General features: G+C 34.4%; 2 protein-coding genes across 2 annotated transcripts; one reads left to right on the forward strand and one right to left on the reverse strand.

Moving 5' to 3' along the window:
- Nucleotides 1-976: 976 nt before the first annotated feature.
- On the reverse strand, nt 977-4,277 carry LOC108779925 (cat eye syndrome critical region protein 5 homolog). Its single transcript, XM_018547488.1, has 3 exons — nt 3,996-4,277; nt 1,788-2,602; nt 977-1,648 (listed from the first exon to the last, which is right to left on the reverse strand). The coding sequence occupies exons 1-3, from the start codon at nt 4,050-4,052 to the stop codon at nt 1,336-1,338; spliced, it is 1,185 nt and encodes a 394-aa protein (XP_018402990.1). The 5' UTR covers nt 4,053-4,277; the 3' UTR covers nt 977-1,335.
- Nucleotides 3,824-8,861, forward strand: eIF2D (eukaryotic translation initiation factor 2D). The gene is made up of 10 exons (XM_018547487.1): nt 3,824-4,005; nt 4,882-5,242; nt 5,537-5,924; nt 6,220-6,495; nt 6,588-6,917; nt 7,027-7,169; nt 7,347-7,427; nt 7,501-7,705; nt 7,898-8,066; nt 8,135-8,861. The coding sequence occupies exons 2-10, from the start codon at nt 5,088-5,090 to the stop codon at nt 8,197-8,199; spliced, it is 1,812 nt and encodes a 603-aa protein (XP_018402989.1). The 5' UTR covers nt 3,824-4,005; nt 4,882-5,087; the 3' UTR covers nt 8,200-8,861.
- Nucleotides 8,862-12,625: the final 3,764 nt, after the last annotated feature.

Consider the following 12,625-nt stretch of genomic DNA (forward strand, 5'->3'; position numbering starts at 1 on the left):
TTAATTTAAAAAATGTTTAATAATCCCTTCCTAAATTATTACCTACACAATTCGAAACTCTCTATATAAAAAAAGAAAATTAATTAAGAAGAATATACAAGAATTTGCTCTGTATAGAATTAAACTTCAGATCTTTAAAGTAGAGAAACGGTTCTAGAACCGTTATAAATTTAACGAGATTTTTATAAACTTTACGTACATTATGTTTACTTCCAAAAATTAAAAATATAATTTCGAAAAATAAATTTTCGATAATTTTGTTTAAAATTCATTAATTTTTGTAGATTTATTTTCGTGACAAAAATGTCTCTTAGCCTTAGTCTCTATTATAGCAACAAAAAATCTCTCTATACCTTTTTTATTTACTCGCATTCGTTAACAAGCTGCATTAGTTTCAAGACTAGACCTGACTATATACATATACGTGTATATATATGTATATATATAATAAAATATGATCTACTCATGTGTGTGTGTTATTTTGAGTATAGATTATACTTTGCATATAATCCTCAGACACAGTATATATATATTAGCTGCGAATTTTAAGAACAATCGAATCGAAATTATGTCTATTATTTAACTATTATGAAAACGTTACATATATTACTTTGCGTTGCTTTGCATTGCTTTGCGATTTGCATTAAACGAGGTGTAATGCACTATGTACTTTGCAGGCCAAATATGTTTAGTTCAGTTTACCATACAACTATATGATATAATAATTAATTACAACAACGCATATTTAGAGATGATTCATGTACATTGTGCAACGTCGATCATCTAATAAAATTTTGTTAGATAACTTTAAAATTATGTTCGGAACACATGCCGAACCGTTGTTTAAACAAGTTTTACTGTAATAGTCCTAAATATACTAAAGTTTATAATAAAAATCCTTTATATGTACATATACATGTAAAGGATATTCAACTGTATTTACAATAATATAGCAATATCGTTCTTTGTTTTTCTATCTATAATATAAATTAATCTAAATTTATTTCTTTTTCCGTGGTAATTCTTTTCTTTAATTGATACAGTTCGCTAAAACCTGTTCGTTTTTTGTTAAGTAGGCAGTTTAAAAGAATCAGAAAGATATAGAAAAAGGAGCAAAATAATATATAACTTTTATAATGTATTATAGCCTCTCCTGCTTTCCGTTTCTCCGCTGCGAAACGTCGTCTATAGTGAAGGCTAACATTTTCTAAAAAATTATTTACTATAATACTCACGTTATCTTGCACATTTCCTCTCTCTTCCTCTCTTTCTTTCTTTCTTTTTTTCAAGGATATAAGGATATAATTATCCCAAGGTTATCTATTATGCGCTAACTTATTCAAACTTCTCTTCCTTAAACGCAAGATTGATGGCTTGCCCGACATCTTCTACGATAAATGCCGGCTTACATAGACCATCATCGACTGGTAAGAAATCCCTAGGACTATGTTCGGGTATAAACTTGGAATCTCGTTGATGTACGCCAGTCTCGACTAAAATACTAATGCAGGCCTTGGTGTTGGGATCTCTTTTGTTTTTCCCAAGGAGTTTTTCCAAGCTGCGAGACTTAGTCCCCTCTCCAGACTCATAACGGGATAAATACTTGTCATATAGGTTTGCGCCAAAAATATCGGTGTTAATATTGTCGCTGTAAAAATGTATGTAGATTATATACACTATAATATTCTGTAATATATATATATATATATATATATAAATCATATATGTATAAACTGTTTATTAATTATTTATATATATAATTCTATTTAATACTACTTAATACACACCCAATAGCATAAATCGTATCAACATTATCAATACCAATGCTTTTGGCGTGATTAACGAGCATTTGATTGGCATGGTAATATGTAATTTCACTAGGTTTTCCGACTAGAGCAGCGTATGTTATGTCTTTACTTGTGACTTTTTTATACAAGTTTTCAAGACATAATAAAAAAGCACCATGGCCATATCGTGGAATCGGCGCTTCCGATGCCCATAACAAATCCATGTTGCATGCCAACACTGGAATGTGTGGATATGGAATAGCAGTAGGTAATCCCGTGGGCATTCCATTGGTAATTAGAAGATCTACCATTAATTGCAACGATGTTTCCCAGTTTATTGGTTCGCTCAAGAGCAAAATTCCTTCGATTTGTGGGAAATTTGGATCAATTGGACCACAAATTGGATTTCTTTTTTTTACGTTTATATAATCTAAGCATGGAAAGTTTTTCACTAGTTCCTCTATAGTTGTAGTCTTCTTGAAGCCCAATTCTCGTGCTATATCTGTTATTGGACCTTGACCAGATATGAGAACTTGTTTATTATGTAGATAATCAAACATTTGCAACGGTGAGTGAGCCAGGACAACTTGCGACTCCGTGACTTCGACGTCTATCCATTTTGACAGCTCTGCCGCTTTCTGACTACGCAGCGAATTCCCACTGTTAGTTACAAACAGTGTGGGAACGCGAAATTTCCCATTGTTCCCTTGAAGCCGTTTGAAAGATTCTTTTACCGGTGGCAGTATTTGTTTTCCACGAATTATCACACCATCAATGTCGAAAAGTAAACCAAAATTTGGTTTTGTACTTAAATGCTGGGGACAGAGAAAAAACAAATTTATATTATTTAAAACTAACAATACATTTAAATTCGTAAAACTTTTAAACTAGAAAAGGTGTAGTACTTAACATTTATCACACTAAATGATTTACATTTCTATCTTAAAGTAGTATGAAAAAAAATACAAAATTATTTTCTTTTCATAATGAAACATTTCTAAATTAATTTAAAAACATAGTAATATACAAAAGCATGTATTTTTGCAATTTGTAAAAAGAAAATACAATTTGATATAAATTTATTAAAATTATATAATAATTCTTTTAGTATATTATAAATTTATAAGTATTTTCTTGGAATAAAAATATTAATAATAAATATTAAATGATTTAACGGCCAATGAGCCGAAATAAAAATATTACAATTAAAAAGAGAGAAAACAAAGAAAATATATTTAGATTATAAACAACAAACAATGTTTCGACACCGATCATTCTCAACGTTTCGACACCGGTCATTCTCAATGTTAACAAATTATTAAAATATTAACGGAAATTTAAGTAATTCGAATATAGACAAAATATTACAAGAGAATCATAATTGTTTTCTTTTTTTTAGTAATGCAAATAAATAAGCTTTAACATTGTGTTGTTTATTAAGATGCTTGCCATAATGTAATCACTAATCATCAAGTCAAGGCCGCAAGTATGTTCTTTTTTTAAGTTGTCCATTATTTAAAATTCGTTGAGTAGTCATAAAAATCGTAAAACATAGTAAGCATCAAAACGGTGCAACAAATAAAGTAAAAATTATCTTACTCAATGAAGAAATATTGTCTATTGGAGCAAATTGCAAACAGATTGAAAAGATATGTGAAATGACGAGAGACGTGTTAAAAATATATCAAAAAAATATTAAGAAAAATAACTATCACACAAAGATAATTTAATTCAAATTAAAACTTTTTTATAAAGTGTGTCAAGAACTTTAAATAAGAATGCTTGTTAAGACATTTATCAATAAATCATTTATCAGTACGTGATAATAAGAACAGATCGACATCAAATGAGTGGATAAGAAAAAAATAAATATAAGACTTCTAATAAATAATATGATTAATATATGTCACAGTATTACGCCGTGAGAGTCAGTATATAAAAGTTGTATACATAAAACTAAAAATAATGTACCGTACAATGGCAAAGTTATGAAAGAGCATTATGTAAAATACGAATAATAATAACGTACAGTGGTGACACGTATGCGCGATCGCGTTCTGGAGCGCGCCGAAATAAAAAGGAAAAAAGGAAGAAGGAATAAGAAAGATCGATGGCCATAAGCAAAAGGGACGGATAGATCAATCGTCACCGATCATGACAGCCGCGCATAAAAAGGGAAAAAGCGAAAGTGCCGGGAAAAAAACTCACTCTGACTCCGGTAAACCTCGCGATGTCCATTCGCAGTAAGACGTTGGCGATCGCCATGTCTTCCCGTTTCTTTCAATTAGACGAACGGCGAGGCGACGACGTGCGTACGCGATTCCGTTCGTGAACGACCTCAAAACACTCGCAGGCCGCCCGTCGCGGCTCGATTATGCATAATGACACGCTTTGAGGTTATGTCGACCTCACGGCGCACACTTCGCACCTACTGTTTCGCACGTTGCTGCACGTGCCGTAAGAGGACACGATGCATGATACGAGGAATACGACGACACGCGATTGGAGGACGGGGAAGGGGAGTGTTTCTATCAGCTGTATTTCTTTGTTTACACTCTCTAGCGTTCAAAACAAGATGATCAATTTAATATTATTTGTGTTTTTGTAAAATATGCATAGAATTATTAATTTTTTATTATTTATATTGTGAAAAGGATTAAATTAGAAAGAGTCAATGATACGATTAAACGATCGTTCAAACAATTCATCGCTAATTAAATTTTACAATATTGGAGTTCGAGCAAAGTCTAATGTCCATTTCTATCAACACAGATTTACTTAAATCTCAGTTTAACTTGTTATCTTTTCCAGTTTAATTCACTTATTGTTATCTTTTCCAGTTTTAAAAATTAAAAAAAGGTAAAGAATAAAAGCGAGATTAAAGTTAATCTACATTTTTAGTATAAAATGTAAAAATTGTTATAAGAGATTGTTTCTGCACTTTTTTAGAGGCCTCGTGCGAAGAAGAGAGAAAGAAAAGAAAGAAGGAGAGTATACAGAATGAACAATAACAATAATAATGGAATCTTCCGGCCATTTCCAAACTTTCCTTTTCTTTTTTTTTCGACATTTTTAAATTCTTATTTATTTTAAGTGTTAGAATATACGAGAAAAGACAAATTGCTCCGATTGAAGCCGATATCATCGCTTGATATCAGCTCGAAATCGAGATCAATATTTTCATCGGAAACAAAAGGTCGAATTATCAACGTCGACATCCGTGATGTTGGTAGCGCTACTTTACTAGCGTTTATTATTTTTCCACTATACGCGGAGCAGCATCAACGGGGATAAATAAGGATGTGGCGCTGTATTGGCTGTACGGGACATCAGGGTGCATCAGGGTTAGGTTTGAACATCGTACACTCGTCGAGAGATTGGGAATTTCGTCCGTTCAAAATGTTTATTAAGCCATTCAAAGTCAAGACCAATTATCAGCTAAAAGGAACTGAGAGGTTCGTAGTATTTTTCGGACGTTTTAGTAATCCTTATTGTTTCAGTAGTTCTCGTTATACTCGTCTGTTAAACAAATCTTTGTTATTGTCTCCTTTTTATCAATATATTTTACATACATATTTTCTACAGATAATAAAAAACATAGAAAGGAATTTGGAAATCTGATTATAATAATCAAATATCTTAAATGAAACTTATGTTTATAATATATTTGAATATGTTTTATTTTTAATAACTATATTTGTACACGCTAAGTAAAGAGAAACAATTCGTTATTGTTATCTCTTTTTCAGGAAAAAATTATGCGAGGAGGTATTGGCGGCATATCCGAATTTATCGGATGAAGAGATTCAGTCATTGTTGCCTAAAAAGGAAGCCATCAGCATTATGAAAATAGTGACACACAATGGACATGTAGGAAAAGTGTACTGTGTCGCAAAGATACCCATGTTCTTTCAACTGGATTCATATGACACTCTGCTGTTTCCTACAATTTATACATTATGGCACCATCCATATTTATTAAACACTTTTACTACGCACACTCCAGTTATATCCAAATTGGCAGGAGGTGCAGATCTCATGTTGCCTGGATTGATACTGAAGGAACCGGTGACCTTATATAGCTTTGGTAAACTACCAAAAGGTACTCCAGTGTCAATTAACACTGAGGAAAACAAGGTTTAGATTTTATCTTTGCATCTTGTTGATCATGGGGTAGAGCAAGGCTATTTCATCCATTTGTCACGATATTGTTTATGTTTCTAATCAGTGTATATTGAACATTTAAAGATCACACTTGTATTCTCAAGAAACAATCATGATTGTATAAGGTAGTTATAAGCATGTTATTGCAACAAGGTATTCTTTGTTGCCATAAATTTTATATTACTTTAAAGTTGAAAATAACAGAATAGGCTTGTTCTATCCTATATAAAAATATTGATATGAGAGAAAAACAATATTTCTTTTGCAGGCTGCTGTCGCGGTTGGCATTACTGCGCTTTCCAGTGAAGACATGTATATGGCAGCTGGACATGGAAAATGCGTGGAGGTATTTCATGTCATTGGTGATATGCTATGTCAATTGGGTAAACCACCGCTGAGGCCTGATTTGGGTTCACCGAATGTTGACAGTCCTACAAATACATTAGAAGATATCAAATCGATTAATCAAGAAGCAATCGTAGATCAAACTGAAACTCTATCGGTTAAATTAGATGAATTGAACACCGATGAGAATTCAAGCGAGGTAGTTAAAGACATTTCTAAGGTTTCTCAAATTAAGTTGGAGATTCTCTTGAAAATAGACAAAGATAAATTGATTGCTTCTATATTATTTAGGAACATATAGAAGAAGATGTAGAAATTGAAGATGTACAAATTTCGAGCATAGTTGAGCCAGAAGTAGTTGATCCAGTTCAAGAGATGGACGCGCTACTGGAATACTGTTTCTTGAAAGCGTGTAAAACGACGGTAAAATCTAGTGATTTGCCAATGTTGTCGTCCAACTTCTTCAAAAATCATCTGTTAGCCGCTTGTCCGCCGGATAAAAATGTTGATGTAAAGAAATCTCGGTATAAAAAACTATCGGTTTTTCTAGCGGAAATGAAGGCTAAAGGAATAATTAACACATCCATTACAAAAGGTGTTGAAACATTGCTGTCTATCAAGGTAACATTTGTTGTTTGTCTTTGATTCTTTCTGACAAGATTAAAAAACTTTTTTGAAAATAAGCTCTTTGAAATATTGAATACAAGAAATTTTTATTCATTTATTTTAGTTTGATCATCCACTTGTGAGGAAATTAGTTGTCACCGAAGAACCAGTTGCGGCTGAACCAGTGGTTTCGAATAGCGCTGTCGTGTCAGAATGTTACCGAGTGACTGCTGACGTTCTGCCAGTCCTTTCAAAATTTGGCTATGAGTAAGTATGGTAGGCGTGGCACTTGATGAGTGACGCCACTTTATCGCGACGCAATGTAATTACAGAAAAGACGATTTTCTATGTGGTGATGACAAAAGTGGCTGAATGTTACATCGTCGTAGTATATAAACGTGTGTATTGTATCACTTTACACCGAATACATGGTGATGATTGCAGAAAGGGTGACGTAATGAAAAGAGCCGAGATCAGAAAGTGTTTTACTGAGTACGTGAAAGCGGAGGATCTGCAAAATGGAAAGTAAGACTACAATGCTGCACGTATAAATTCGATTCTGCATATCTTTCTACATTGACAGCGGTTAATTTTGTAGAACGTTAAAATTGAATCCCCCATTGGCGGGAATTATGCGAACTAAGGCTCATCAGGTGACTGTAACGATGGAGGATGGAATAAACAAGTTTATCGGTCGTATGACGCATATGCACGAGGTTACCCTAGCTGGAAATACTTTGTTGCACACTGGAAAATTGGAACCGATCGACATGAGAGTAACAGTGCGATCAGGCGGGAAAAAGGTAAAAGTCACGGTTTAGAATAAATGAAACAGGAATTTAATAACTTTTAAAGCTTCCACGGATATTTTTTTTCAAAGAAGTTGAGATTTGCGAGTTATTTCCGTGTCTTAATACATTGTTAAATATCTTATCGGCGTGTAGTTTTTTTGATACAAGAATTATTTTTCTGATTACACATCATACAAATTACAGGTAACATTGGTAAACAATCTAGAAACGTTCGGAATCAATCCGAAAGAATTCAGCAAAGAGTGCCAGAATATTGGCGCGAGCGCGACAATCACCGACGATCCTGGTAAAAAGACCCCTAGTGTTCTTGTTCAGGGGAATCAAATTTTATATGTGTACAAATTACTCACAGGTGAGTCGCTTTGATTTTAATATTATTTTAGTATTTTACAATCACGTAAACTTTCTTTATTATTGCAGAAAAATATCAGATAAAAAAGAATTATATAAGAGGTTTAGAATTCGCACCGAAGAAGAAAAAATAGATGTTTTAGTGATTGTCAGTTGAAAATTAAAAAAACTTATACTGACCAAAACCCTCCCAGGTAGCAAGGTATCGTCTATTTAACGTCATTATTTAGGCATTCTTATGACAAATGTGACGTTAAAATGATGAATGACGTTTGAACATCGTAAAAATGACGTGGATTTGTCACAGGTACATAATGTCATAAGTCGACGTTGAAAAGATGTCATTATTTTTGTGTTATTAACGGAATAAATATATGACGTTATTAATTGACCATTAATAACGTTACTAATACGTCGACGATTGGCCATTTATTCAACGTCATCAAGTATGACATTGTAAAGACGTCATAAATAATAATGTCATTAATTGGTCAAGAATGATAACGTTATTATTACATCTTAAATAGGTCACATGACGTCAATAATTAAAAATGACTAACCATCGATGTCAAAATGACGACAGCTTGCTACCTGGGAGCTGTGGTTGAAATTTTTTTCTCGAAACTTTATCACAAATGGATATCTAATATTGAGTGCAATTTTAACGAAGCAATTTCAATTGCTAATTGAACAAAGTTGCTATTTTAATTATTATGGAAATACGTTTTTTAGTAAATAAGGTAAAAATTGTGGAAAATTAACAGTCAGAGAAAATACGTTACAAATGATTATCAAATAAAAGCAACGTAGAAATGTACAAAAACATACGAATTCTTCTTATTATTATATTTATCCAACCTTCCACATTTATCATTTCTTATTATATAAAGCATATGTAACAGCTAAAGAAAAGACAAGGAAAATTTCTTGAGGCGCAATGAATAGGTAACATTTCATGCGAGAGACGACAGGCGATCGAAGTTTGTTAATATAATTTATTATATATCGAGGTTTCAACATGGAAAAGTACAAATATTGCAATATGGGGAGGGCCCGCGAGCTCTCCTCGGGTGGGAGGGAGGGAGGGAGGGAGGAAAGCAGGAAGGCAGGATGGGGTTTTCGATTGCACAGAAGGGTAAAAGAAGCGCGACGCACGTAAAGGGGATGTTTCTTGCGGGATACAGGGATGCTGCGTTCGGATGAAAACCGAGAGCGAACCGCGTATACGTGTATGATGTATATGTATATGTATATAATCATATATTTTTCAAGTATATACATATATAATATATATATATGTATATATATTATATATATCTTTATATCGCGCGTTTTACTTCTGCTTTAAATTTATCTCTTCTTTTTTTTATTCTTTTCGAGACGACGGGATGCCGACGGACGTCGCGGAAAGTATAGTGGAGGACGCCCGTCGGTGTTTTCTTTTCCTTTTTTCTCTTTTACATGGATAAAAGGAAGGTTCCCTCCTCTCCACGGCCCCCGCATATATTTAATACTCGTTTTGTTCTTCATTTTTTCTCTTTTTTTCCTTCTTTTGTTTTACTAAACCTGCACGCACGAGTGCGTCACGGAAAGCCTTGCGACGCGCGCGCGCGTGTTTCATGACATAATTACGCTTTTTTCTTCGTTCTCTCTCTCTCTCTCTCTCTCTACCTTTCGCTACTCTCACTATCATAATCATTATTCGACTTAATTGCTGGTGTTATCAGTTGCTTTCCCTAATCGTCTTGCGGATATACGATCGATCGAGACATAGCGATCTATCCCTCGGTGTCTTTTTTTATCGCGCGCGTTTCGTTCGATCTATCGATCTCGTCGTCGCGCGCGACAAGTGATAAGAAATCTTGGAGATACGAATTAAAAGAAAACATCACACACACACACACATTAATTTTTAAGACATTCTTTCGGCGATGTCATTACTCTTCTTTTTCCAGCATTTTCAAATCATTCGTTAATTCCTGCAATGACGATGTCTCTTTCAATTCGTATCACCATGATTGAATCAATCGCTTATTTTCCACTTCGTTCCTAAAGAATCTAATTATTCAATCAATCACATTTTTCTGTCGTTAGCTGCCTCTTAGTCGCTTCGATGCTTCGATAATAATTTGCATAAAAGTCTAAAACTCGTGCGCATTTTAACGAATTACAATCATCAGTCTTCTCTCGTTAAAGCGCCGAGCGACTCGGACTAGCTAAGACTTTACAGTCAACTATATAATACATTAGACTACTAACTCCTCTTATTTTCCTTATGTACATATGTTGCCTATGTAAAGCAATGTGCGAAATGGATGTGCAGTATACAAGTCTCAAGTAAGAGAAAGACGGTAACAAAGTTAGATGACCAGTCTCTCTGTAATTGGCTCTTATATATACACAAAAGTACATAGAAGATTATTCTGCCCATATTCGTACATACTTTTTGGCAACAGTTAAAGGGACGCAGTTAGCAGTCCAGTGTGTATTACTGTTTGTAAACCGACCGCTTTCTTCCATGCGATTCTCAAGTCCATCTTTCGATCAACAAGATCGTGAGTGTCGCGTGACGAGAGAATCGCGACGAAAGTTTGATGCCCCCCCCCCTCCCCCTTCCTCTGTCGTATCGCAAATCTGATCGCTATAACTCGATCATTATCGATTCATCAGCAATATATGTCTGCGGAGAAAATCCTCATACACTTGCCCTTTTTCTCCCTTACGCACTTTCATCATATTTTCTCTCTTTCTCTCTTCTTCTCATTCCGCATCCTCCACAGAAATATATGAAACGCTGAAAATGTAAGTAGACTAAATTCAGTGTTTTGGAGAAATTTAAACCAAGTACTCCTAATATTTGTTATATTATTCTTTTTAGATTTATATTGGAACGGTTGTTATAGCACCGTTATTTCATTACTCGCATTTACTTTTTTTTTTTTACTACAAATAAATAATTAAAATTTTCAGCGTCTCATATTGTACTTGTGTTGTGACTATCGCGCGAATTATTATCCGAATGTTTCTCGTTTGCTTTCTTCTTATATTCATGCACTCGTTCTTCTCACTTTTTCTCTCTTGTTCTCTCGCTCGCACGGTCTCTTTTGCCTTTGAAATTTTCATGATTTTCTTTTTTTTTTTCTCTTCATGCAACACATAATGCGACTAGGTAGTACAGATTAATTAATAATTAATATCGTTAGTTATACAATAATAACGTATGACTAGACAATGCAAGATAATAATTATATCATAAATATAGTAATAATCATATCATGGATCGCAATTTATATCAACAATGTAGTAGTGGCGCGCACGTGTTTCGAAGAATGTAATGTCTTAATAATTACCGTTTTGGGTGTGTTTGCTTGTTGTGTGTTTCTTTGTGTGCGTGTTCCCGTGTGCGTAACTATTTCCCACTTCTCTGTAAGTATAAACGTATCGTAGACTTGTGTATGTATATGTATGTGTCCCTTTTTCCTCTTCGAACGTCCACGAAGTGTATAGCCTATTCGTTCTGTTTCGTGGATATTACACCGTGAATGGAATCGGAGGATAAAATTGTATTGAAGCCAAGGGACAGACAGCTGGGGATTCCACAAAGCTGATCAAATGAGTAGTATAGGCGATTTTTCGATTTTCAACGCGCGATTCAGAAAAAAAAAAAAAGATTCTTCCGTTCCATTTCGGCATGTAACATCCCGTTTCCACGCATTTGTTTTACATGTGTGTATTATGTATATTTCGTATGCTGTAGGAAGCTTTTTGCGTTTAAGTTATCGTCGATATCCCGATTTAACTCCTTAAAAAGTATCGATAATGTATCGACAACTGTCTAACGCGGCGATAAACGATGCGCCGCGTTCTGTTCAAAGGAAACGTTTAATTAACGGATCCAGCTGTCACGATGAAGTGCACGTGGTAATCCTGCCGCGCGATCCTACAATGTATAATACATCTACGGAAATAATGAAATCATTATATATCTCAGTGACAAATAAATAACGACGCGACACGCCGACGCGTTATTTAACCGTCGTAAGTTCGTTCAGATTGTGATCAAACAAAGAGCGCGAACGAGCACGAACAAATGGACCTTGAGCCATATAAGCTTTCAAATTTACACTTTTCGTCTCTTTTATGCACATATCGGAGGAAAAGCGCGTGCCTGCATTTATTCACGTCTGTTCCGCAACTATTCGTGTTCGCTCTCGTCCCTACTTTGCATGATCTGATCTCACGATCTCACAGCAATAGCAATGCGCGAAGTGTCCCGCCGCTCGCGAGAACATTTATCTCGCGCTATATAATAAGACATACGTAATAATCTGATAATAATATTCGAGACGCGTAATATCGCGTTTCGTTCACTAATAATAATATACGTAATATAGCGTGACGATAATAATAGCAATAATAAGAATAAGAACGATAATAACACCAATAAGTATGTGTATACAGAGTTCTGTCGAGAATATAATACGGTAATGTCCCTTTCGCTTTCTCTCTCTCTCTCTCTCTCTCTCTCTCTCTCTCTCTCTCTCTCTCTCTCTCTCTCTC

This window comes from Cyphomyrmex costatus, unplaced genomic scaffold (assembly GCF_001594065.2).
Source record: "Cyphomyrmex costatus isolate MS0001 unplaced genomic scaffold, Ccosl1.0 scaffold639, whole genome shotgun sequence".
In the NCBI taxonomy this organism is placed as follows: Eukaryota; Metazoa; Arthropoda; class Insecta; order Hymenoptera; family Formicidae; genus Cyphomyrmex; species Cyphomyrmex costatus.

Excerpts from the sequence above, each read along its gene's own strand:
- eIF2D (XM_018547487.1), top strand. The coding sequence starts at position 5,088 with ATGTGGCGCTGTATTGGCTGTACGGGACATCAGGGTGCATCAGGGTTA. Across the intron at positions 5,243-5,536 it reads CAGCTAAAAGGAACTGAGAG|GAAAAAATTATGCGAGGAGG; the intron begins GTTCGTAGTATT and ends TCTCTTTTTCAG. Across the intron at positions 8,067-8,134 it reads TGTGTACAAATTACTCACAG|AAAAATATCAGATAAAAAAG; the intron begins GTGAGTCGCTTT and ends TTATTATTGCAG.
- LOC108779925 (XM_018547488.1), bottom strand. The coding sequence starts at position 4,052 with ATGGCGATCGCCAACGTCTTACTGCGAATGGACATCGCGAGGTTTACC. Across the intron at positions 2,603-3,995 it reads CGAGGTTTACCGGAGTCAGA|CATTTAAGTACAAAACCAAA; the intron begins GTGAGTTTTTTT and ends CTCTGTCCCCAG. Across the intron at positions 1,649-1,787 it reads GATACGATTTATGCTATTGG|CGACAATATTAACACCGATA; the intron begins GTGTGTATTAAG and ends ACATTTTTACAG.